The 25,282-nt window shown below is 52.5% G+C and overlaps 1 protein-coding gene across 1 annotated transcript; it reads right to left on the bottom strand.

Moving 5' to 3' along the window:
* Positions 1-1,170: 1,170 nt before the first annotated feature.
* On the bottom strand, positions 1,171-23,168 carry DTX4 (deltex E3 ubiquitin ligase 4). Its single transcript, XM_077819813.1, has 9 exons — positions 22,961-23,168; positions 15,372-16,095; positions 10,770-10,831; positions 10,134-10,295; positions 9,786-9,847; positions 8,801-8,953; positions 6,342-6,503; positions 2,992-3,081; positions 1,171-1,404 (listed from the first exon to the last, which is right to left on the bottom strand). Exons 1-9 carry the CDS (start codon positions 23,166-23,168, stop codon positions 1,171-1,173), a joined length of 1,857 nt encoding a protein of 618 aa, XP_077675939.1.
* Positions 23,169-25,282: the final 2,114 nt, after the last annotated feature.

Below are 25,282 nucleotides of genomic sequence, written 5' to 3' on the forward strand. Positions count from 1 at the left end.
CACATAACAACTCACCCCCACCAGGCCTGACCAGATAGAGCCACCCCGGGGGTATGGCTCCTTCACAGGTACAAGGAGATCAGCTCACACAGTTCTGGATGGGACTGGAGTAAACTACGCTCACTGAGACAGGGAGAACCAGACTTGGTTTTGAGCCGTACAGAAGGGATCAGGGAGTGAGGGATTTCTCTCCCGCACACCCCACTGCACAAAACTGAGCCAGCTGGACTGGTTCTGACCCAGGTGAGAATGGATTAGGGGGAGTGGGAGGGGAAGAGGGACCCGGAGAAGACCGGGTCTGGTTCTGATCCATCCATCACGGATTCCCATCCCCTGCTCTAGCACTGTTCACGAAGCGGCTGGAATGAATCATTAAGGAACTAGTTCTGCTCCAGCCCACTATGGACCAGCACCAGGAGACTCGTACCCAGCTAGTTCTGGTCCTGACCCAGTGTGGAACATATCAAGGAGACGGGATTTCCATCTCATTTCCCCAAGGCTCAGATCCAAGCAGGCAGCAGACCTGGTTCTGACCCGATGTGCGGTGGGATCGGGGAGGCAGGCAGGCAGGCAGGCCTGGGAGGGTGAGGTGGGTTGGGCGGGGGGTACCAGACCTGCAAACAGCACATTTCCAACTCACACTGAGTCCACAACATGAAAGCAGCAGTGACATAACAACACGCAACCAGTCTCCTAACCGGGGCAAGACTAGGACCGGTTTGAATCCTTGGCATTCCCACAGGCCTTTGCAGCGGCTCCCATGCGGTGCCGGAGCTGCCTTATGGGACAGGAGCACTTCCCGGAGGGTAGTGCCCTAAGAGGCAGTTTATTTTCACAGGGTTTAGCGGTTCAATCCCCCCTCCATTCCCAGCCAAGTGCAACAAGATTAACCTTGGTAACCTTGGGTGCGGGCGGCGCCCATGTTGGGAGACCGGCCCCACAGATATGCCCATTGACGAGGCACCGTGGGCCTCCTCCTCTGCTCCAACCCCAAGCCACACGTCTCAATGGTGCGACTGGTGCCCTCTGAGCATCACAGCAGCGGGAGGAAGAGGTGGGGGAGGGTGCAGGCACCGGGGCAGAGAGGAGGCGGCGAGTGTGGGGCACCGCCACGTGACAAAGCGCTGCTCCCGCCACAAAGAAATGCCATCTCCTCCCCTCCCCCTGTTCTCAGTCCTTCTCCTGGGCCGCGCTCTCCTCCGTGATGCCCTGCACCGCCAGCTCGGCCAGCACATTGTCCAGATAGTTGGAGTCTGGGTAGCCGTGGCCCGTGAGGTTAGAACCAAACTCCGTCTTGTGGTGGATCTCGTTCCAGATCACCGTGTCTGACTCGCCGGTGGTGCTGGAGGTACCGATAGCAAAGATCAGGCGGCGGTCCCAGGCCACGAGCAGCAGCTTCAGCACCTGGGGGAGTGCAGGAGGGAAAGGTTAATACACAAGCAGCTGAGAGCCCACCCCAAGACAGGCTGGAGTCTGCACACAGCCTCTCCCAAGCTTGAGTGGCGCGGTTCATCCCATTGTGTCGTTAACTCTGAAACATAATGATGACATAACATGATAACTCTGTTATTTCACAGCTGTTCATCCATCTGATGTGCTTCACCACCACCAACCACCAACCTGGCTCCCCAACCAAAATCTCCAGCTGCCTCTCATGACAGGCAAGGCACTGAGTTTTCCATACAAAATGCGGCAACATGTTATGACCAGCACATTCAGAAGCAGCACAAAAGAAACATGAGTTTATTTTCATATCAAAATTCAATAAAAAACTCCAGGGTTTGATTTGGGGGTTTGTTTTTTGTTTTAAATGGTCTGCAACTGACATTGTATCTGGTCTCTTGTGCACAGAGCGCTGATGGACTTAGGTCTGGCGCGCTGTGGAGTATACCGGGGCTTTCTCTGGCATGAACCCACAGCCTCTGAAAAGGCCTCGATTATCCATTAGAGATGTCACTGAAATGGTGGGCTCCTGGCATCTTAGGTCTTTTGCAGGAGACCAAGTGAAAGGAGCTGGTACGTCCCAGAGCTGAAGCTCATCTCCTAAGGAGCTTGTGTCGGGGACGCATGCACCAGGCTATGATCCTGTATGAATCCCCATCATCATCCAAAGACCCCTGGGCTAGTCCGGCAACCCTATATCTCCTACAGATTTCCCTCCCTCATCGGCTCTCCAGTGAGGAGGGGGCAGCCTGTCCTATGACAGCCCCTTCTCTCAGCTCCACAGGACAATAACCCCACTCTGTAGGGATGCTCTGTCCCCTCTCCGGGTCTGGAGAACACTTTCCACCTGGGATGTTAGAGGTGTGTGGTTCTTCCTTTGGCTATTGTCCCGCCCCAAACCAGCTGCTCTCTTGGGGAAAGCTCACCTCACCCCACCCCACCCCACACTGCCCTAATGAACCATTGACTGAAAGCAGAATCCCCCCACAGTCCGAATGTCCTGGGTTTGGGAGACATAGGACAAGACTTAAGTTCCCTCTAAGCTGCACGGCCACGCAGCAGCCTATTAAGCACCCCGCAGGCACTCAGGGCTGTGGTGGGGAGAGGCCAACCCAGCCAAGCCCTAGAGCTTTGTGGTGGGGAGAGGCGCCTCTCCCCTGCCACCCCCTCAGCCCAGGTGCTACTGCGGGGGGTGTGTGTGTGTGTGTGTGTGTGAGTGTGTGTGTGTGTGAGAGAGAGCTGGTAGGGAGTCCTCTCTCCCCACTGTAGCCCTGGGACAGCCTGCATCCCAAACCCTTCATCCCCAGCCCCACCCCAACCCTCTGCCCCAGTCCTGAGCCCTCATTGCCAGCCAGAGCCCGCACCTCAACCCTGAGCCCCCTCCCACACTCCAAACCCCTCGGCCCCACGCCCACCACATGAATTTTGTAATGTGCACAATATGAAGGCGATGTGTCACACATTGCCTTCATACTGGTGCCCATAACAAAATTCATTCTGCATATGTGTGGGAAAAATCAGAGGGAACGCTGGCAGGACACCCTTCACCTTTCGGCCCTTCTCGCTGTCCGGGAGGTAACAGTGTCGAGGGAATCCACGGGCTGTGAAGCCTTTCCCGGGGTTTGGATGTTCTGGTCCCTGTGCAGAGGGAGAGAGAGAAATTGCATCCTTTGGGATCTTGAGAGGGTGCATAAGCACTGTTTAATCTTGAATCATCACAGCATCACCAGCTGCAGGGCTACACAACTGCAGGGCCCTCCAGTGCCTCCATCACCCACTGCTGGATCTGCTACAAGCCCCCCGCCAGGGAGGAGGGTGCCCAGCCAGAGGCCCGTGGCCCTGCAGAGAGACATTACCCCGAACTCCCCATGCAGCCTGCCTATCCGGCAGCACTTCCAAAAAAGGCTGCTTCTAATGTACGCGCCATCACCAAGCAAAAGACAGATCCTGCACCAGCATGATCATTCCCTCCAAGAACTGGGTCACAACCAGAGACAGCCCTTGGGGGTATGGAGTTATCACAGCTCTCTCTCCATGGTTGCACCAAGGCGGCTACACGCAACAATACAGCAACTGTCTCACAAGAGGCACCTTCCACACCCATCTGCTCTGATACAGGGATCTCCTGAGGCCAGTGGGCAGAGTGGGTACATAGGGTTTTATAGGGATCCCCCGAGTTGGATATCTGCATAATAATTCACCAAAGGGTGGCACATGAGGTCTCTACAGAGCGCCAGCAGCCCACTGGTCATCACGATCGCTATGACATGTATGTACAGATAATATTTAAGGGGTTATGCATCTATACTGAAAATTATGTTCTCAAGGTATGTGAGTTAAGGCGGGTGTGACATTGCACCCCATATTTTTCACAGTGATATGACGATATGCTAAGGACATAATTATGATGCATTTTGTACAAGACGGGTAATGTGAGGTGTCATTGGAAAAGTTATAATTTGCTGAATATGATTATTTGCATGCATTAATAGTTTTTGTATATAAAATTAGGAATATATTTCCATCCTGCTTACTCTGGGTGACACCCACAACTAGCCTTTCTGGTACAACAATGAAGAAGCCAGACAGTGCTGATGGCCCATCAGCAAAGACAATGGACCATGGAAAAACTTAATCTTCCCCTGTAAACATTCCAGGCAGCCTGGAAGTAATGGCTGCTATAACTCAGCAAGGTATGCAAGGGCATTTAACCAGGCCCCATGACTCTGGGCTCCATCTTGGGATGTCAGTGTTTTTCCACAAGCTGAGTTTGGGACAAAAGATTCACACCATATGCTAAAGCTATATAAGGCAGGGAGTGACATCATCTGTTGTTCTTCACTCCACACACAAGAGGACTCCTGAAAACACCTGAGGAACAAAGACTGAACTGGGGGAAGTGCTGGACCCAGGCTAAAGGGATTTCTAGCCTGTGTATGAAAACCTGGGGATTCCAAGCTGCAAAGCAAGCTTGTGCCTTAAGAATCTGCAGCCTCCTTGTATCATCCATCAGGGTGAGAGATTGTTAATTCAAATCCTATCTTTCTAGTATGTTGAGCTTAGTTTGCATTTTTGTTTATTTACTAGGTAATCTGCTTCGATCTGCTATCTTTTGTAGTTAAACTTATTTTATGTTTTAATCTAAATCAGTAAGTTTGGAGTGAAGTGCTTGGGAATCTTAGCTCAGGGGGCTGTTGCATTTCCTCTCCACATTTAGGGAGGGATGAACTCTATTAGCTTACAGTGCAAGATGGTATAATTTTGGGTTTATACTCCAGTGTGTGTGTGGGTGGCGGGGGTGGTGGTTCTAGCTGGGAAGCTGGTGGTTACTTTGGCTGTAGCCTCTCTATTGTTGGTCCATGCAGTGGCTGGTCAGAGAGCCTGAAGTAACTGCAGCTGGGTGTGTCCCTACCTGTATGAATGCTGGAGAAAGTGCAGGACCGGGAGTGAGTCTGTTGCTTGTCACAGCAGCACAGTGTGAGAAGAAGCGCCCAGGCTGGTGGGTCAGAGGGCTCAGTGGTACCAAACTTCCAGGTGGCACCCCAGGGGGAACCCATCACAGTGGGTAAACAGGTGACGTGCCTCAGACCATTCCAGGCTGAGCTTACCTCCCTGTCTGAGCATTGTCTGTTGTCCACAATGCAGATCTATTTGCATACATAGCCAAGCTGCTAATCAAGTAAGGAAATATACCAGAGATCCTGTTTACAAGTACAGATGACAGATTGTCAGAGGATATCTGGGGGGGCAGAGGTACCCCTGGCATTCTTTACTGAGGACACAAGCGTGACTTGCCTCATGGGAAAAGGATCACAGCCAGGCCTGGCTGAAACACACTGGCAGGGCTTTGGGGGGAGCTTTAGCTGACTTGGTCTAGGTTATCGAACACACATTATGATTTTACTTTAGATGTAACCTTTTGTTTCTAAAATTTCTACTTGCTTTCATTTGAATCTCCATGCCTATATTGGAATTGGAAAAGGTACAGAAAAGGGCAACAAAAAGGATTAGGGGCATGAAACAGCTTCCATATGAGGAGAGATTTCCAAGCTGAAAAGTCTCAATCTTGTTAAAGAGACAACTAAGGGGGGGATATGATGGAGGTCTATAAAATCATGATTGGTGTGGAGAAAGTAAATAAGGAAGTGTTATTTACTCCTTCTCATAACACAAGAACTAGGGCTCACCCAATGAAATTAATAGGCAGCAGGTTTAAAACAAACAAAAAAGTATTTCTTCACACAATGCACAGTCAACCTGTGGAACTCTTTGCTAGGGTATGTTCTGAAGGTCAAGACTATAAGAGGATTCAAAAAAGAACTAGATAAATTCATGGAGGATAGGTCCATCAATGGCTATTAGCCAGAATTGGTAGGGATTGTGTCTGTAGTCGCCTCTGTTTGCCAGAAGCTGGGAATGGGCAACAGGGGATGGATCACTTGATGGTTACCTGTTCTGTTCATTCCCTATGGGGCACCTGGCATTGGCCACTGTTGGAAGACAGGATACGGGGCTTTGGTCTGACCCAGTATGGCCGTTCTTATGCCTTGTTAAATAAACTTTGGCTTGTTTTCACGACATACTTGTCTCAGTGCTGTGTGTTTCACAGAGCTGTGAACTTTGAGTGTCCAGTGGAGCAGGGGCTGGATGCTCCAGGGAGACGCTCAGAGGGTTTAAGGTTGGAGTGTGCTTATCGCTATGCCATTGAGTGATGGAGGGCTGACGAGGCCTAGAGGGGATTGAGTCTGTTGCCTGTGGAGGCAGGGAGCAGGTCCCCTGTAGGCACAGACAAGGTTTCCTCACGCTAAGGGCAGGTGGTAGCGAAGTGCCTCCCAACCCCAGATAACTCCGGGAAGTGTCACACACGCCCCCTCCCTCCTGTAGAGCTGGGGTCTCACCTGGATCCCTGGCGCGATGTTGTAGATGATCCGAATGGTTTTACAGTCAGGGTGCCCAGGCAGCGAGTGAGGGATGAGGTGATATTCCATCTTCCCGGGGGGCTGAGTCCCAGTCTTCACCCCATATATGGTTTTGCAGGTTGGGCACTGCAAGCTCCCATCCTGAGAACAAGAGTAAGAAAGGAAGAAAGGAGAGAAAGAAACCAAATCAGGAGAGCTTCCTCCTTCATATTTACTGTTGTCAGACTGACATTCCTCCAATCCCGCCACACACCCCTCTACTGAACCACACACACTCCCCCCGCACCTTGTCTAGGAAATAATATGAATGATCAAAAATGGTTTTTCCCATAAAATGATTGAGAATGAAACATTCTTTGTTTCTTTCAAAAAATGTTTATGGAATTTTTTCAGGTTTTTTGACTAAACAATTTCCTTTTCTCCCCCATTTAATTTAAAATCGAAAAGTTTTGTTCTGAGTTTCATGTTTCTTCCTCACGCCTTTCCCTCGCTTTTCTTGGTGGGGGGACAAAACCCAAAAATGAAAAATCAAAATGATGCAAAACATTTTTGATTCCCCATAAAATTTCAAACCAAACAAAAATTTGTTTGGTTTGAAAAGCCATTTTTCATCAGAAAAATTTCAACCTTCCCTAGAATATACTGAATGGATCTTCTTCTCAAGACGCACTGATCAATGGTCATCTGCGTGAATCATTTTCAAGAAGAAAGAGAGAGAGACCTGCCCCAGTGCCCACAGGACACTCTTCTGCAATGTGAGAGACCCAACTTCAAATCTCTTCTTCCGATCAGGTGGTGGGGAGGGAGGGGGATTGAATTCACGTCTCCCACAATCCAGGGGAGTGTCCTAACTCCTGAGAAAAAGCTTTTAAGGGAGGTGGCACCAATGCTTCCTTCTTTGGCCATTTTGTGACTCTAGATCAGTGGTTCTCAATCTTTCCAGACTACCATACCCCTTTCCGGAGGATGATGTGTCTTGTGTACCACCCCCAGCTTTCACCTCACTTAAAAACTACTTGCTTACAAAATCAGACGTAAGAATACAGAAGTGTCACAGCACACTATTACTGACAAATTGCTGACTTTCATCTTTACCATTAATTATAAAATAAATCAATTGGGATGTAAATATTATAGTCACAATTCAGTGTACAGCATATGGAGCAGTATAAACAAGTCATTCTATGAAATTTTAGTTTGTACTGACTTCGCTAGGGCTTTTTATGTAGCCTGTTGTAAAACTAGGCAAATATCTAGATGAGTTGATGTACCTCTGCGTACCCCTGGTTGAGCACCACTGCTCTAGGCCTTTAAAAATGCCCAAAACAAAACGTCTTGGGTTGCTAAAACATTTCATTTGACCCAAAACAAACTTTTTTGATGTGGCAAATTTTTTCAGAATTTTCAAATTCAGCTTGACCCAAACCATTTTTTTTTTTTTTTTTTTTTTTTTAAATTTTCCAGAACGGTCAGCAAACCAAAAAAAATGCAGTGATTCACCCCGCTCTACTCACAATACCTTCTGTAGTACAGATGGGGAAAATGAGGCACAGAGCAGGGACCTTATCAGAGTTGAATTTCAGCTGTCTCATGCTCCCATTCTCTTCTATGGTCTGGGCTCCTCAGCTGGACTTCAACTCCCGTGATGCATCGTGGCTATACACCAGTCCTGATGCAACCACCTCCCCTCACCAAGACAAGGAGGCCATGATGCAACAGGGGAGACATAGTCCAAGCAGGTAGCCTGGCCAATAGAGGAGAATGGCGTCACAAGGCACCCACAAAGTAACTCGTAGGAGGCACCACAGCTTACTTTCCAAATGGAAATATTTGGATTGTAGCCAAGATACTCTAGCTTTAGATTTTTTTGCCAAAAACTCAAAAATTCTCCAGCAGGTGAGGGGACATTTTCCAACCATAACTGCACATCAGCGAAGGTCTCATGACTCCCCATCTGTATTTCTAACTACTGCCTCACGCCCAGCAGCAAACCAGATAACCTTTGCAGCACAGACAGGTATCCTAACGAAACAGGATAAAACCATGGGAAAGCTGTGTAAAATTCACTGATGGTTTAAGGGAAGAGAATGGAAGAGGCCGTCTGGGGCAGGGATGGCCAGATATGAGGAAGACCCACACTGAGAATGGTTTCTACTCGACTTGCTAACGTTTACTGAGACAGCCAAGCATTCAGGAAGGGTCAATCGGCGCTCACCGCAAAGTGATTAAGCAAAGCCCTCCTGTTCCACAGAGCCAATGGAAGACACCAGGAGAAATGGTGGAGAGAACACTGGGCTCTTAGAGCCTATCAGGAAGGAGGATTCAGCCCCAGGCAAGCGATCTGATTGGCTCAGCGTCCAACCCCAGGGAACGTTCTATGCTAGGAGCCAGTCCTAGCCAGGGCCCCGTAGTGGCAGCTGGCCAAACCCCCCACGCACCTTGTTGCCGTTGTTGTACATGGCGACCAGGCAGTGGAGGTGGTAGATGTGGCCACACTTGGACAGTTTTCCCACTAGGTCGGGCTTGACAGCTGGCTGGGGTCCCTTGTAGCCAGAGGGGGTGGAGAGGCGCTCCATACAGATGGTGCAGTCCTGGGGGGGGGGGGGCAGCGGAGGAGGAGGAGGCAGTGAGAGGAGAAAGTCGAGTCAGACGGAGAGACAGACCTGGTCTGAATCCAGCCCAGGCTCGCAGCGATTGAGCATGTAGGCCAATGTGAATGAGCCACGTTGGGGGGGAGAGAGGAGCATTTTTCAGCCCAGGTCCCACTGGGCAAGAACTACTGCCATGCAGGTTCAGTGTGGCAGCGAGGCTAACCAGGAATCAGAGCCCCGTCATCAGGGTAGGGTCAGGGCCCACTGGCGGGGGAAGCCAGAGCTGGCCTTGCTCTGTGGAAGGACAGGCAGATGTGAGCTCCAGTGGCATCAGCCTAGCCCTGTTTGCCGGCGCGAGGATCCCCTTCCCGAGGACACACCAACAGCCAGAAGCAAGCAGCTATGAAACGCCCTCAGTGCAACTCTGCCATGTGCTTACACCCAACCAGACAACGTGCACACAGCATGCAACCCCCTACACCTCACATACAGCGTGAGCAACCTTTCCTCACAATTCACCCAAAAGGGTGTGTTTGCATGGCAAGATAACCAACCAGGGACAGCTCCAGCTCGCTGTACGATCCTGGTGTAGACGTGGCTCTGATCTCGCTGTAGCTGGCGGAGGTCACCTGAGGGATGCGGGGGTAGAGCATTGACTTTGTCCAGCTACACTGAGGTCAAATTTACCTGTGCCTTGTCTTTTCCAGGATTGTACAGCCAGAGCGCTAATGCACTGCAGAACTACAGAGATTTTGGCAGTGAATACCTAGCCCAAGACAGACGACCGACCCTACACCCCAACAGACGGCAACCTGGCACACCATGCTCTCACCTCGTCCGGAGGATGACGCACCTTCTGCAGGTATTTCTTCAGCACCTCCTCCGGGGTTTTACCTGGGGCAGGTAGGAAGAGAACCGGCACATGGGAGCAAGAGTTACACTGCCCTGAACGTGTCTGGGGAGACATGAGGCACCCTAGGAAAGGGGCGCCATGGGGAAGGGAGGGTTGAGTGGGGACAGAGCTCGGGGGGGGGGGGGGGGGGGGAGGAAGGCAATAAGGCTGGGGTGAATGGGGTGAATGGCACACTGGTGGGGAACTTGGCAGGACATGGGGACAGAAAGGGGCTCCCGCTAGGAGCGTGCGGACTCCCAGAGGCTCTGAGTAAGGGCTCACACTCACCTTTCTTGGCCTGCTTTTTGGTGGTCTTGCGGCAGGTGTTGGCCACGCCCGGGATGGATTTGATTTCGCTCTTGCTGACGGGTGGGGGGTGCAGCACCAGCTTGGGGGGGCGGGTGAGGCAGACGGGCAGCCCCGCCGCGCTCATGAGGATCCCGGTGATCCCTGCCGGAGAGAGATGAGGAAAGGCCCTGAGAAGCCAGCTCTGAGGAATCTCAGGCACCCCCACAAGCCCTTTGGGCCAGCAACCCGAAGCCCCACCCCGCCTCTAACAGATCCAGATCCACCCTGTGAATCCCCCGCACCCCAGCACCCTCACAGAACAGACATTCCAACCCCACTCACTCCTAAACCGCAGCCTATGAGCCCCTTGTCCTGCCCTCCAATGGTGCTCTCCATCCCCTACCTAGAACAGGGTACCTCTCCACCCACCCATTACAACAAATGGACCAATATCACTGTCTGTCCCCATTCCTCTGAGGTACAGGCTTGCCCAGAACCCCCCCATCCCTTTCTACACAGGTGCTGCTCAAAGCCCACTCCCCACACCAGCCCCAGAAGTGAGAGTCTGCACCCCTGCCCCCGGAGGTCTTTACTGCTCAGTCACACTAGGCTGGCCCAACCGGTTGGCTCCCTCACCTGCCAGCGCGGGGTTAACAGGGCTTGAGCCGTTGAGATTCTTCACTGGGACGGTGGGAACCCTGAGGGGAAGGAATTGGGGGGTCAGAATTCACTGTGAGTCCATCCCCTTGGGCAAAGCTCCTGGCCCACTGATTGGTGCAATGCATGGACCCACCGGTTCCCAGAGGCTCCCCTGTCTCAGGCCACCGCCCCCCACCACGGGAATCCTGGCTAGGGAGTGGGGGGGCGAGCGAGGAGCAAACAGAAGCCCTCCAAACAGAGAGGGAGCGGGAACGTCAATGGACAACGGAGAGCCCGAAAAGCAGGGGACATGGTCTGGGGCTGGGGCAGGCTGAGCGATCCGAGGACAAGGGGCTCAGCAAACCAGGGAGTGAATGTGGCTCAGCCTAAAGTTCACAAGACATCCCCCACTGGAGAAGGGGGCTGGCAAAGCAAGGGCACGTGGCACATTCCCTTTCCCAGGATGCCTTGCACCCAGCTCCCACCAGACAGCCCGCAGCCACTTGTCCTCTCCTCTCCACTCCAGGCTGCACCTTGCAAGGGATGGGAGCTGTTATTGTTCATGTGACCCAACCAGACCAGCAGGTTTTACCTCCGGCTAACATCCTGCAGTTCACACACCTTGTGGGCCAACCCAGTCTAGCAAGGGCCAGCATGTGCACATGCGAGCCAGGGTGTGCACCCAATCTGGGTAGGAGCATAGGGCTAGAGCGTGGGTGGGGAAGACACTCATCATCTGATCTGGAAATACAGCCACCAGAGACAATGACAGGCTGAGGGGAGTGTGGGGCAGAGGCTAGAGAGCTCTAGTCCCCACAAGGCCTTGCCCCCAAAATTTCCTTGTCCTGATGACAACTGCACTCCAGCGTATTTCTAACCTCTGTACCTGGCCCTAAAAATCACCTCAGGCCACTGCTCCACCCACCCACGCACTTCAGTCATGTCCGTGGCAGCCTGAGAGCAGCAGAAAGCTCCAGTTACACCCAGCTGGTACACAGCCCTGTTTTCCGGGTTTAGCTCTTCCGCCAGGACTGACACGGCAGGAGCATCACGATAATCCAGGCAATGGGATTTTTATACGCACATCTCCTACTCATTCAAGAGATCATTGCTAGGGCTGGTGGGGCTACAATCTTTCAGACCTGGAAGCACAGCCAAGCTTTGGAGGTGGCAGTGCTGTTCTGGCCCAGACCAAGGCGCTGGGACTGAATATCACAAGACCTTGGGCTGGCACCAAACCTAATGACTGCACCACCTGAGATGGACTTACGAAAAGGAAAAGACAACACTGCAACAAGACTCGGGGAAATATACCACCAAGGGGGACTCTGGGTACAAGGCAGAACCCAGGGGGCAGAGGTCCCACTACGCAACCCACTCTCGTGTCCAGTGTTTGCTGCCAACCAGGTTGAGCCCAGGAAATTGCAGACATAGGCACCATCGCAGGCTGCTGGCTGGGCATGTACCGCTCATTGCCAGTGAGGTCAGCTGAGCCCACAACTGGTGCCCCCCTCTCTCTCTCTTCTCCATGCCCTGTGCTTTTTGCTGGTGTCCCAGTGAGGCCTGCTTTGCCCACTTTCTCCATCAATGCTTATGCCCCTGAAGGGCTAAGTGGCGTTGGAGAGTCAGGGGAAGAAGTGGGGCTTCTAGGGGGCGATGATGGCAAAACAGCCCCACACCCTTTGCACTGGGGGTGGCCCGTGTCCCATTCTGCGGCCTTGGAAGGGACAAACGGCCATGTGAGGCTGCGGAATGAGAGACAGCTCCCCGGCAAGACACAGGGGTCAGGTGGCACAACGCCAGGGCACCAGCGCACCCGGCCGAGTTGGAATGTGCCATTTCATGGCTGGACTTTTGACATGGCTTAGGGCGGGGGGGAAGCAGAGGGATCTATTTAATACCTGGGGGCGGCAACAGAGGAGGGCGAGCCAGAACTGGGCACCCTCCTAGCCGGACAACAGTTGCCGTAGTGACAGACCAAGGCCTAGCCAGAGAATCCTCTAATCTAGAGACATGCCCTCCCCCACGCTCCTCCTCCCCATGTCCCTTTTCTCTCAATCTTTAGAAATCCTGCCTGAGTCTCTGAACCATTCACAGCTCCTTTTGTTCCTGTGGCCCTTTCCTCCTGCTCTCTATCATGGGAAAGTTTCCCGGAGGGGTCACAGGCCTGGGCGAACGGCGACAGAAGGCTGATGGAAAAGACAGACAAAGGGCGAGAACCACGCTAATTAAATGGCCAAGAAAGGGATTTCTGGGGAGGGGGGCGAAATGTTTTCCTCATCAGGCAGCGGCATGAAAAGCTTTCTATAGGCCTTTTGATAGCGCCTCCCTCCCCCTGCAGGGCCGAGTGAAAGAATGTCCCATAGCCTCATTAAGATTCAAAAGGGGATTGCGGGCCTCACCCATTTTATCATTAAAGAGGTGTCTGGTATTTGTCAAGGGGGAAAGAGAGGGGCTGGGATGGGAAGAGGGAGATAGAGAGGGGCTAAGGTGTGGGCTACAGTTACAGCAGGCTTTATTTCTTCCTTAGGGACTTTCCACCACCCTGGAGGTTTGTGCCGTATAGATTTGGAGGTGACAAATAGCCACCACAAAGATTCTGGGCCTGATCTGCAGTGGGTGTAAATCAGAAGATGAAGTCAATGGAGAGATGGCCCATGTAGCTCCAGTGGAATCAGTGGGCCAGATCCCCAGCTGGGCTCAAGCTGATTTACACCAGCTGGGATCTGGACCTTGGGGTTTCCTCCACCTACGGCAGCTAAAACACAGATACTATGGAATCCTCAGGCTAATTGTTAACGAAACTCCCAGGTCTTAATGGCTGGAACCTGGGACTGGCTGACATGGTCTAGACCCCAGTCACCTGGTGTAAATGCACCCTGCACACTTGGGCTGGGACTCAGAAGGAAACTGCCAGTCTGGATCAGACCCCCGATCCAGCTAGCCCAATCTCCTGTCTCTGACAGTGGTTGGCACCATATGCTGCAGAAGAAGCTACATGAGCCTTACAGGAGCAGACAGGTTATAATTTCCCCCCACATTAGGTCTCATCGTGGTCTCTACTAGAGTCTGGCTTAACCCCTGCAGCAGGAGGTTTAATATCCCTGCTACCTTTGTTATCACTTACTGTTATAACTCTGGGTATTCTTGTTAACAGTGAAAATGTCCAGTTCCTTTTTGAACCTTACTAGGTCGTTGGCCTCAACGACATCCTGTGGCAGAGAGTTCCACTGGCTAATGACAAAATGTGTGGAAAAGTATTTCCTTTCATCAATTTTGAATTCCCCCCCTCTCCGTTTCACTGACTCGCCCTTGTTCTTATGTTATGAGACAGGGATCTCCCTTCTCTAGGCCAGTCAGTATTTTACATATTTCCATCACGTCCCCTCTTATACAGCTCCTCTTTAAGGTAATCTTTTACAATCTCTCTTCATAGAAGTTTTTTCAGGGCCCTAGCCATTCACACCACCCTTCTCTGAACCCCACTAATTCTACAACATCCTTCTGGAGACAGGGTGACCTGTGCCGTCAAAGGCATCCAGGCAAAGCCACCCCACTGACTGATGTATTGGCACTACAAGTGTCTGTGTTATTCTCCATCCCGTTCCTTGAGCATCCTAACAGCTTTTTTGCTTTTCTGACCATAGCTGCACACTGCGCAGAGGTCTCCACTGAGCTATCTACAATGACAACTTATTCCTGAGCTGATGCGATTAACGTACGGTGCACGAGTGGTTTAAATTTTCCCCTCCAGTATGCATTACACAGCATTTATTGACACTGAACTTCATTTATCATCACGTTGCCCATTCCCCAGGCTTGTTTGGGTCTCTCTGAAGTTCCTCGGAGCCCTCTCTGGTCCTAACTAACCTAAATACCTTTGTGTCTTCTGCACATTTTCCTGTCCACCCTCCTTTCCAGATCACTAATAAATATATAAAATACCGCACGGTTCAGTATGGAAATTATATCCCTCTGTTCACCTTCTGCCGGGATGAGAACTGACCACTGGACCCTACTTTTTGCTTTCCGACTCCTATCCAGATTTTGATCTATGACAACACTTGGTCTCCCATCCCATGCCAGCCTCGTGTCTTGACTGCCGAAGGCCTTTAAAGTAAAACAGCAGCAACACCAGAATGAAAGTATACACACAGCACGAGACTGAAACAACAGATGCATGGTCCCAGATGGGCAGCTGTGGCAGACGGACCCATGCTGCAGTGGCAGCACAGATGTCCATGGACAAGGCCGAGGGTGCAGGGCACCGGAAACAAACAGCGGGACCCGTGATGCAGGCTCTCCTTTCAATGGATGTTAACTGAACGCAGCTGAAAGGGCCAGTGGGGCAGCCCTCGGAGCCCATTCCCAGAGTGGGTACTGGACAGGTTACCCCAGGGCAAGTTCCCCCCTCCCGCATGCACAGTCCTGCCAACAGCCACCAGGGAGTTCGGCCTCCATAGCCCACTTCACTGACCCTTGGCTAAGAAGCTGATTAGCACCAGCTATTGGAGGGCTGGCATTCTGTGCTGTGGGTACCCTGGACCTGGGCTGATTATTAAGAACCCCAGGGGGAACCTCGCTTGCTCACTCACTCACCCGGAGGCAATCAGCACACGGGACTGAGCGATGGCCAGGCGCTGCAGGTGGGTGCGGTTGAGGGTGTTGAGGCTGGCGCGTGTGGTCTTCCCATTGGCGGCAGGCAGGCTGGTGGCCGAGCTCAGGGCCGGTGTGCTGGCTGCCTGCCTCCGGCTCACCTGGGAGGCCAGGGTCTTCAGCGAGCTGCGCGTGGTGGCTGTGCCATCCGGGGGCTTGAGCCCAGGTGCTGGGATGGGAGGCTTGGGGCCACCCAACGGGACGGAGGCTTTACGCTGCTGCTGCTGGGGGACTGTGGCGCCAGTCCCACCATTGGCCCCAGCCGCAACCGCCGCCTTGACACTCATGACCAGAAGGCACTGGGGGCAGGTGCAGGGTGGGGTGGGAGGTGAGCTGGAAACGCCCGGGCTGGCCGGCCATGACTGGGACTTAGGCAGCGTGCCGGTGACCAATGGGTAGACCAGGTCGAGGCGTCGGCGGATGCGGCGCTTGCGTTGGGTCTGCCGGTTGATCTGGCCCATAGTGCTGAAGTCAATGACGTAGCAGAAGCCAATGGAGCTGAGGTCGATCCAGGGGTGCTGCTTCTCGTAGGCATGCTGGATGGTGATGCCCACCTCCATGTCGTAGGCTGTCCACGAGCCGCTGTCGTTCTCCCACTCCCACACCACACCCTTGCCCGGTGCCGAGGAAGGGTCATAGTAACTCCGCCGCACTGGGCGGATGGTGCCTAGGGAGAGCAGGGAGAAACAGAGAGATGAGAAGAGTCTGTGGTAGCCAGGCTACATACATTGTCCATACCCCACCCCCCAAGAGCATCCCTGGGAAGGGACGGGGGTTACAAGCTGGGGGCCCACAGCCTCCATGGGATGGGATGGGGGTACGAGCTGGGGGATACAAGATGTAACCAGCCCAAAGCAAGATGTCAGAGCCTTAGACCAGTGGTTCTCAACCAGTGGTATGTGTACCCCTGCGGGTACATCAACTTATCTAGATATTTGCCTAGTTTTACAACAGGCTACATAAAAAGCAATAGCGAAGTCAGTACTCTCTAAAATTTTATACAATGACATATTTATACTGCTCTATATACTCTACACTGAAATGTAAGTACAATATTTATATTCCAATTGATTTTTTTTTTTAATAATTATGTTGTAAAAATGAGAAAGTCAGCAATTTCTCAGTATTAGTGTGCTCTGACACTTTTGTATTTTTATGTCTGATTTTGTAAGCAAGTAGTTTTTAAGTGAGGTGTAGCTTGGGGGTATGCAAGACAAATCAGACTCCTGAAAGGGGTACAGTAGTCTGGAAAGGTTGAGAGCCATTGCCTTGACTGTAATTGAAATCAATGGGAATTAAGCACTAAATACCTTTTAGGGGATCTGGACTTACGTTTTTAGGGGCAAAGAGTGTTTCTTGCACTTCAAACAAAGTCGCATGAGCTTAAGGGGAAGGGCTGATTTTATACCAGTTTATTTATCAGCACAATTGTGTGTGTGGACTCTCTTCCATCAGGCCTCATCTCCACTAGATTCATAGATTCCAAGACCAGAAGGGACCATTGCGATCATCTTGTCTGACCTCCTGTCTAATACAGCCAAGAGACCTGCTCCAAAACAATTCCCAGAGAACAGCTTTTAATAAAATCATCCCATCTTGATTTAAAAATGACCAGTGACGGAGTATCCACCGCGAGACTTGCTAAATTGTTCGAACGATTCATTAGCCTCCCTGTTACAAAGGAAAGCATTTGCAGGTATAGCGATCCTGGCAACCCCTCCTACTGGAGACACAGCTGATGCCAGCAAGAGTTCCTCCGCTGGTAGAGTTTATACCTGTTCTCTGAACAAAACAAGCAAAACCAGCAAAAGGACCTTTTTTGCCAGTGTAACTTTGTCTACACTGGAACTTTTACCAGCACAGTTATGTTGACAAGAGGTGTGATTCTCCCTCCCCCCTCGTAATCAACATAGCTATGCCAGCAAATATTTTAAGTGTAGACCAGGCCTTAATCCAGCTGGTAGTAGTTTGTCCCTCATCAGTAGATTTACAAGCAGAAACTAAACAGATATAACCAGCACTAAGCTGGTACACAAGTCCACTCAAAAGTTGCACTCATTTGACTAAACCAATTTAAGTTAGACGAATGGAACTTGGGAGCAAAGACAAGCTGAGGGTCTGTGCAGCACCCACCACCATGAAGCCCAACTGGAGCTGGGGCCTTTATTGGCTACAAATAATGATTTTTTTTTAACTCTGTAAAAGATAGAAAATTTACAGTCATGGTTCCACAAACAGCCTTAACTCAGACCCCACCTCCCTACCCACCTCTCTTTGGAGTCTGCTGCTCATGTGGAGGTTACAGATACAAGGTGTATTGCAATCAACAGGGTAGAAAGGGTAGCCTGAGCTTTCTGTCCCCTTGGTTTTGATTTCCTCCCACACAATCACCTCCAAATGCTGTTTGTATCAATGACATTAGTTGAATTGGACCTGAATGCAGTTTGACACCGCCCATAGCACTCAGCCCCAGCCCAGCTATGCAAGTCGTAGAGGACTATATTTAGAGGTGGCTACATTTTGTAGCAGAGCCAAGCCACAGGTATCCAGGGCAGTATCATTTCTGGGCTGTAGGCGGAGGGGTAAGAGCAGAAATGTGTCTCTCTGTTGACAGGTGGCTGAATGGAAGGAGAGTCTGTGTGTGAGTTGCTGCTCCATGGAGAGGTGAGAATGGAGGAGTAGAAGCGTATCTACATTACGGTAGTTGATAGTATTCCCAGCATGAATCAGAACCCAAAATTCACGGGACTCCAGTACTGGGAGAGTCCCAGTGAGCTCTAGTTCTCTGTGTGTGGGCACCCCAGAATTGGGCTGAGCCCCAGCAACTCATTTCATCCCTGGCACAGTGCAATGGCATTCTGTGTATTTTTGGTAATTCAAGGTTTGTGGTGCATACCGAGAATGCGGATGAAGGGTAGGGGTAGAAGGGAGTGGGGCATGGGTAGAGGACAAGCATTGGTAAAAGTGCAGAGTCCAGTTAAATGAGGTTCCACAAACCAGGAGATTCCTGAATTTCAGATGTTTTGTTGTTAAAATTACTACAAAATTTCTCTTTCCATTTTAAGAACCAACCTCCATTTGTAGCCTTCACACAATTGTGCATTTGGGAATTTCCTTAGTTTTTAAAGGAAATGTTTTACGACACTGATGCAAAAAAATTGTCACAAGGCAATACACGTGGGACTACAGTCCCTGCAAAGCCGAACCATGTTAGGCGATGGAACCCAAGAAGACAACACTCGGATCCAGTACTCCACGGGTGCCGCATGGACCGTCTCTGACCAAGCGCAGCTCAGTTGGTGAATCTCACAAACTCTGACAGTGTTAAGTTTTAAAACCCTGCTGGGCTTATTCTGATCACATGAGATCTCAGAGAGAGACACTGCTGGGGCACACTAACTGCTCTGCTGTGGTTCCCCTCTTGTGCCCGGTCCTGCTACCACCCAGGGCAGCAGCACAATTTCCCCTGACTTCGACACTGCAGGATCAAACTTCTCAAGAAAAAACTAACCTTTAGCTCTGTATGCAATACCTCATCCAGTCACTATTGCACTAAACAAACATGCAGCTGCTGGACCCAGCCCTCTGTGAGTAGGGCGTTCCCAAAAATAAAAAGCTCCTAGAGACTTTAAAACAAACAAACACAGCAATGGAACCACACTAATCAATACTAATGACAGATTCCCATTAGAAATCCCATCGAGGATGGACAGCCCAGAGGTTAGGGTACCAGCCTGCGATTTAGGACACCCACGGTCAATTCGCTGCTCTGGCACAGATTTCTTGCAGGTTCTTGGGCAAGTCCCTTAGTTTCTTAGAGGTTCCCTTAGAGGACTGGGCCAAAAGAAATCTGGTTCAATGAGGTTCAACAAGGACAAGTGCAGAGACCTGCACTTAGGACGGAAGAATCCCATGCATCACTACAGACTAGGGACCGAATGGCTCAGCAGCAGTTCTGCAGAAAAGGACCTAGGGGTTACAGTGGATGAGAAGCTGGATATGAGTCAACAGTTTGCCCTTGTTGCCAAGAAGGCCAATGGCATTTTGGGCTGTATAAGTAGGGGCATTGCCAGCAGATCGAGGGATGTAATCGTTCCCCTCTATTCGACATTGGTGAGGCCTCATCTGGAGTACTATGTCCAGTTTTGGGTCCCACACTACAAGAAGGATGTGGAAAAATTGGAAAGAGTCCAGCAGAGGACAACAAAAATGATTAGGGGTCTGGAACACATGAGTTATGAGGAGAGGCTGAGGGAACTGGGATTGTTTAGTCTGCGGAAGAGAAGAATGAGGGGGAATTTGATAGCTGCTTTCAACTACCTGAAAGGGGGTTCCAAATAGGATGGCTCTAGACTGTTCTCAGTGGTAGCAGATGACAGAACAAGGAGTACTGGTCTCAAGTTGCAGTGGGGGTGGTTTAGGCTGGATATTAGGAAAACCTTTTTCACTAGGAGGGTGGTGAAACACTGGAATGCGTTACCTAGGGAGGTGGTGGAATCTCCTTCCTTTGAAGTTTTTAAGGTCAGGCTTGACAAAGCCCTGGCTGGGATGATTTAGTTGGGGATTGGTCCTGCTTTGAGCAGGGGGTAGAGCTAAATGACCTCCTGAGGTCCCTTCCAACCCTGATATTCTATGATTCTTTGGGCCTCAGATCTGCATCAGTAAAGCAGACACACACACGGATGTGTGTGGATGAATATTAGAGATTGTGAGGCACCCAGACACTGCAATGGTGGAAGCAGAATAGAATACACTGAATTTTGCAGCTCAGCATATGAACAAAGAATAAACTGGAGTTTAACTGTAATTACATATGGTGCTTCGTAACATGCACGTAAGCATGCTGTAAAGCACAAGGAAGTCTCAGAGCTGGTCTACACACCAGTTTGGTACCACTGTAATTATTCTGGTGAGATTCTACCTTCACATTTAAATCAGTACAACCCCTAGCATGCTTTATACTGGTATAGCTTCTGCCTCTTCCCAAATGGAACAGCTATCACATCATAAGCACCAGTCTATAGTTAAAGTGCTACAATTTTGGGGTACAACCCCTCACTTTGTCAGCTCCAACACTTCATTACATCTCCATGGGAGGTCACGCTTGGATTTTTAATTGTGCACATTAACATGGCAGGGGAAGGGAGTTCGAACGCTTCCCACGTGATTTTTCGAACTCCGAGCTTGACAGAATTCCTCAGCCAATTAGTCTTGAGTTTTCAGTAGAAAATATTTTAACTCTCCTCCATCGAGAAAGGCCAGAGAATGAGACGTGAGGGGGACAAAGGGGGAATTGCCAAGGGAGCTGTGTGTGGGGAGGGGTGGGGAGAGAAACCAAGCTCCGAACAGCATCTGTAATTTATTATAATCCCAGATGAGAAGGGGAAGGAGCCAGTGCTGGCATTCAGCATCTGGCAGGTCCAGCGCCATGCAGCAATCCTGTGGGAAAGTCCCCCCTCCCCTCCCATAGCCAGGGACATGCGGCCAGCCTCCCATTCAAGAAGGGAAGAAAAGAGACAATAGCTATTCAAGGCTCAGCTGGGGTCGTGACCCCCCACATCAGAACCCCTTAATGACCCAAAACAACAACATTCAGAGCAAGCCAGCCAGAGGCAGAACAATTCCCCATTCAGCCCAGCAGTAGGGCGGGGGGGGGGCACTCTAGCAGCCAACACCCCACCCCCCTCCCTCCCTCAGAGCCCATGTTTCACTATTACTCCCTGCCTTCCTCTCAGATGGAACCTGGGGAAAGAGAGGGCTGCCACTGGGAGCCCCATGTATGTAGGGGTGCCTCCACTGGAAACCGACTCCGCATCCCACCAAAGTGGATGGGGGGGCCCTGCTGTCTGCAGATCTCAGGCCTGTACAAAAATGGAGAACCCCCCTCCCCTATCACCCCAGGGGAGATCTCAGAGCTGGGAGTGGGGTGGGCTTAACTCTCTGTGCCAGGAGCACCAGCCCGCCAAGGGGCAGTTCATCTGGAGGGCTGTGGTGCCCTCCCCAGCCACATGGGAAATGAAAAGGGATCCGAGGACGGGTGCAATCACCATTGGGCCACAGCCCCCAGCCACGGACACCTGTAGCTTCTGCCAGGCTTCACGCCAAGAGCAAAACCAACATCCCATTCAGAAAGGCTGCCCGCACCCTGGGTCACCGTCCCTCTCCCGGGCATCCACCTGGGGATCACCATCTCCCTCCCAATCCTCTGTCCTGGCTCACCATGTCACTTTCTGGGCAGACCGTGAGCAATGGATTGCCTGGCCCTTCCATCACTGGGAGTGGTGTGTGTGCGTGGAGGGGTTATTCTGGACAGTCTCTAGAGAAAAATCTGGCCCCAATGAACCTGGACAGACAACTTGCCTCTCTCTCCATGGTGACTAGCCCACTGAGTGGGGTGATTTTGGAGGGCCTGGACCGAGCAGACACAGGGCCAGCGGGAAGGATGAGGAGTGGGAGTTGAGCCACGCCCCATGGGGGAAAGGAACCCACAGCAGGAGCAGCGCCAGTCCATGATCCATCCCGCTTGGGAACATCCAGGACTAGGAGCATGGTGCCCATCTTCCCCAGCATCATGTCCAGCTATGCACAGGCCACCACTGCACCCTTGTTTCTGGGCAGGGCCACTGATGTCTCCAGCTCGGCCCCCACAGCCAACTTATACCCTTGCATCTACAAGGCTGCACGGGGCACCAAGCCAAGAGTGCCAGATAGGCTAGCCGAGGAGCCAACCATTGTGGCCCCACAGTAGCCCCAGCCAACACTCTTCCCCATGCCAACAACCAGATTCTGCTCTGCTCTGCCCTTTCGAGCGGCATAGCTTCAGCCAAGAGTCAGCACTTCCCCACTTTATAACAAAGCGGGGAGGGGCTGCCATAAAGCTGGGAGCCCCTGTGCTGTCAGGGGTCTCCCCATCCCAGCTGGCACTCCCCATGCTGCCATCTCTTCCCCCCACCCCTCCCAGTTCCACTCCCTTCCCCCTAGGGTGCCAGGCTAGGCTCACACTGTTCCACACCCTGCATGTTGGGGGAGCTGCCCCACCTGCAACCTCTTCCCCCCTCCTCTCGGGATGCAGTGGGGATTCCCCAGCTCGGTGTGAGCTCACAGGCGCCCAGGGATTCCCAGGCAAGCCGCCTTTCCGGGGTATATTCCCGTTCTCGGAAACACCCACATCCTTCCCATTGCGAACCGGGGGCTGCCTCCCCGTAGGGAGCCCAGGTGCAGCTGGGCTGGAAACACCAGCCTCCAAGTCTCGAGGACTGAAAAAACCACGGGCACCAACCACAGGCACTGTCACGCTTCGGGACCCCCGCCCTGCCAGTGCCCCTCCAGCCCGACACCTCCCCCCCCAGCTCCCGCCACGGCTCTGCCAGTGCCCCTCAATCCGGACCAGGGCGCTACAGGGCAGAAAACAGAACGACCCGAGACAGGGACGGGACAATCCGGGTCGGGCTCCCCTTCCCCAGGGCGATCCGGGTCAGGCCAGGCCCGGCAGAGCAGGGCGATCCGGGTCACGCTGGGCGCCCCCCACTCACCGGTATCCTGGCGGAACTGGTGCATAGAGTGCAGATCCAGCAGGTAGGGCGCCAGCCGCCGGTCCGCCTGGCCCAGCACCACGCTGCCCGCCCGCGGCCCGGCCCGGATCACCGCCTCGATGTGGTGGCTGACGGCCGGGCTGTAGGGTCTCCAGCGGCCGTGCTCGTTCAGCCATTCCCAGACCACCACGGCCGAGCCCAGCAGCATGGCTCCGCCGGCCGGGTTCAGCGCCGCATCGGCCCGCGACCTCAACAAATCGGGGGGAGGGGGTCCTCCGGGCTGCTTGTTGAGGGGGGATGCAGCTCGCCCTCACTCCCCCCTCCCTGCAACGTGCCCCCCCGGAGCTCTCCTGCAGCGCCGAGACATTGCACTCATCCGCCAAGACCCAGCTACGGGGCGCTGCTCTGCAATGGGGCTCCCAGGAGGAGGATTAGCTCGCTCTGGGTTTCTTGGGGGCGGGGGTTTAGTTACACTAGTTGCAGCGCCTCCGCCTCCTGCTGCTGCTTCTTTCTGCAACAAGCCCTTCTCGAAATTTCATGCTCTAGTTTTTTTCTCCCCCCCTTTGCACGGGATGAGCAGCAGCTCCACCTCCCTGTTGCTCTCCTGCCTCCTTGTTTTAAAGGAATCTGGGTGGCCGGGCTTTCCCGGACGCAGGCAGGGAAATGCAAGCCGTCACCCAGCTCGACGTCCCCTTTCCAAAGCCGGGAAGCGACGCCCCATTGCACGGCCCGGTTGCTTCCTTCCCTCCTGCCTATTGTATCCTCCCCAAACAACTTCCTTGGGTTTTGCAGCCGGGGAGTCTGAGCCGCAGCGCGAGCTCCCAGGAACCTAGCGTCTCGAGGGCCCTCGCTGCCCCCTCCCTACTCTCACCACATTACCTCATGCCCGGCCCAGCGCCAGGACGCCACCTGCTGACCACGTAGCTGGAACTGCAGCTGCAGGGTTGGGTTGAACCATCTCACCCCAAAAGAGGGGGATTTCACCTGGGGGTTAAACCATTTATCAGCACTTTGGTGTAAAGAGAGATGGGGTGGGGGGATTCCCCCCAGAAAAGGAAGCTCCAGGCCCTGGGTGGGCCTGAGGGTGTCTGTGAGACTCCGCCACACACAGCTGGGCCAGTGCCCTCGATCCCAACCCACAGCCCCCTGCTATCCCAGGCCTACACCCCCAGCTCTGCTCCTGCCTGTCAGTCCCAACTTGCAGCCCCCTAACTATCCCAACCTTGTGTCCCTCAACCTGCACCCCCCACATGCTATGCCAGCCCAGTGTCCCCAGCTCTGCTGCTGCCCCTCAATCCCAATCCAAAGTTCCCTGCTATCTCAACCCTGCCCCCCAGAGCCTGCTGGTGCCCCTCAACCCCAACCTGCAGCCCCCCCACTATCCCAGCCCTGGCCCCAGAACCCCTCAGTCCCAACCTGCAGCCCCCACAATATCCCAGCCCTGCACCCCCTGCTCAGCTTGTGCCCCTTGATCCTGACTCACAACCCCCTGCTATCCCAGCCCAGGGCCTTCCCCACATGGCTCTGCAGTTGTATGCCTAACTCAATTGTAAAATCAGACCTGTGGCTTTTTTAGCCTGGCAGGATCCCTTTTAGAATCTCCCTTAAGGAGCTCTCAGGGCTCGTTCGCTGCTTCCCAGCCACAACTCCCCTTCCTAATCATCCTTAGAATTTGTCAACACAATCTGCTTAGTGTTTGCAGATAGAATGCTGTGCGCAGCCAGAACTGATTTGAACAGCTGCAAACCCTGATTAATAGGCAACTCCTATCCAGGTGTCTGGGTCTTTATGACCCAAGCATGCCAGTAGTGCAAATCCTTTCAAAGGAACATGATCCCCACAGCCAGAGCCATTTGAACTGGCTTTTACTGAGAAGTGACCTGAGTATCAACCCTGTGTGTTGTTGAGTCATTCCGTTGGAGCTGGCTTCCTAGAAACTTGGGCGTAGGCCCAAGGGGAACAGTGACCATTGCTTAGTGACTGGAAGTTGGAACCTGGAAGGTTCAACTCACCAGCAACGATCGCCCATTTCTCTCCCCATTGCCCTTCACACCTGGTAACAGCCACAAAGCCAGCATGTCTCACCTCACCACAGCATTGCAGTGACACCCTAGATCAGTGGTTCTCAAACTTTTGTACTGGTGACCCCTTTCACATAGCAAGCCTCTGAGTGTGACCCCCCTAATAAATTAAAAACACTTTTTATTATATTTAACACCATTATAAATGCTGGAGGCAAAGCAGGGTTTGGGGTGGAGGCTGACAGCTTGCAACCCCCCATGTAATAAACCGCATGACCCCCTGAGGGATCCTGACCCCCAG

The sequence above is a fragment of the Eretmochelys imbricata genome, chromosome 6, assembly GCF_965152235.1.
Source record: "Eretmochelys imbricata isolate rEreImb1 chromosome 6, rEreImb1.hap1, whole genome shotgun sequence".
Lineage (NCBI taxonomy): Eukaryota > Metazoa > Chordata > Testudines > Cheloniidae > Eretmochelys > Eretmochelys imbricata.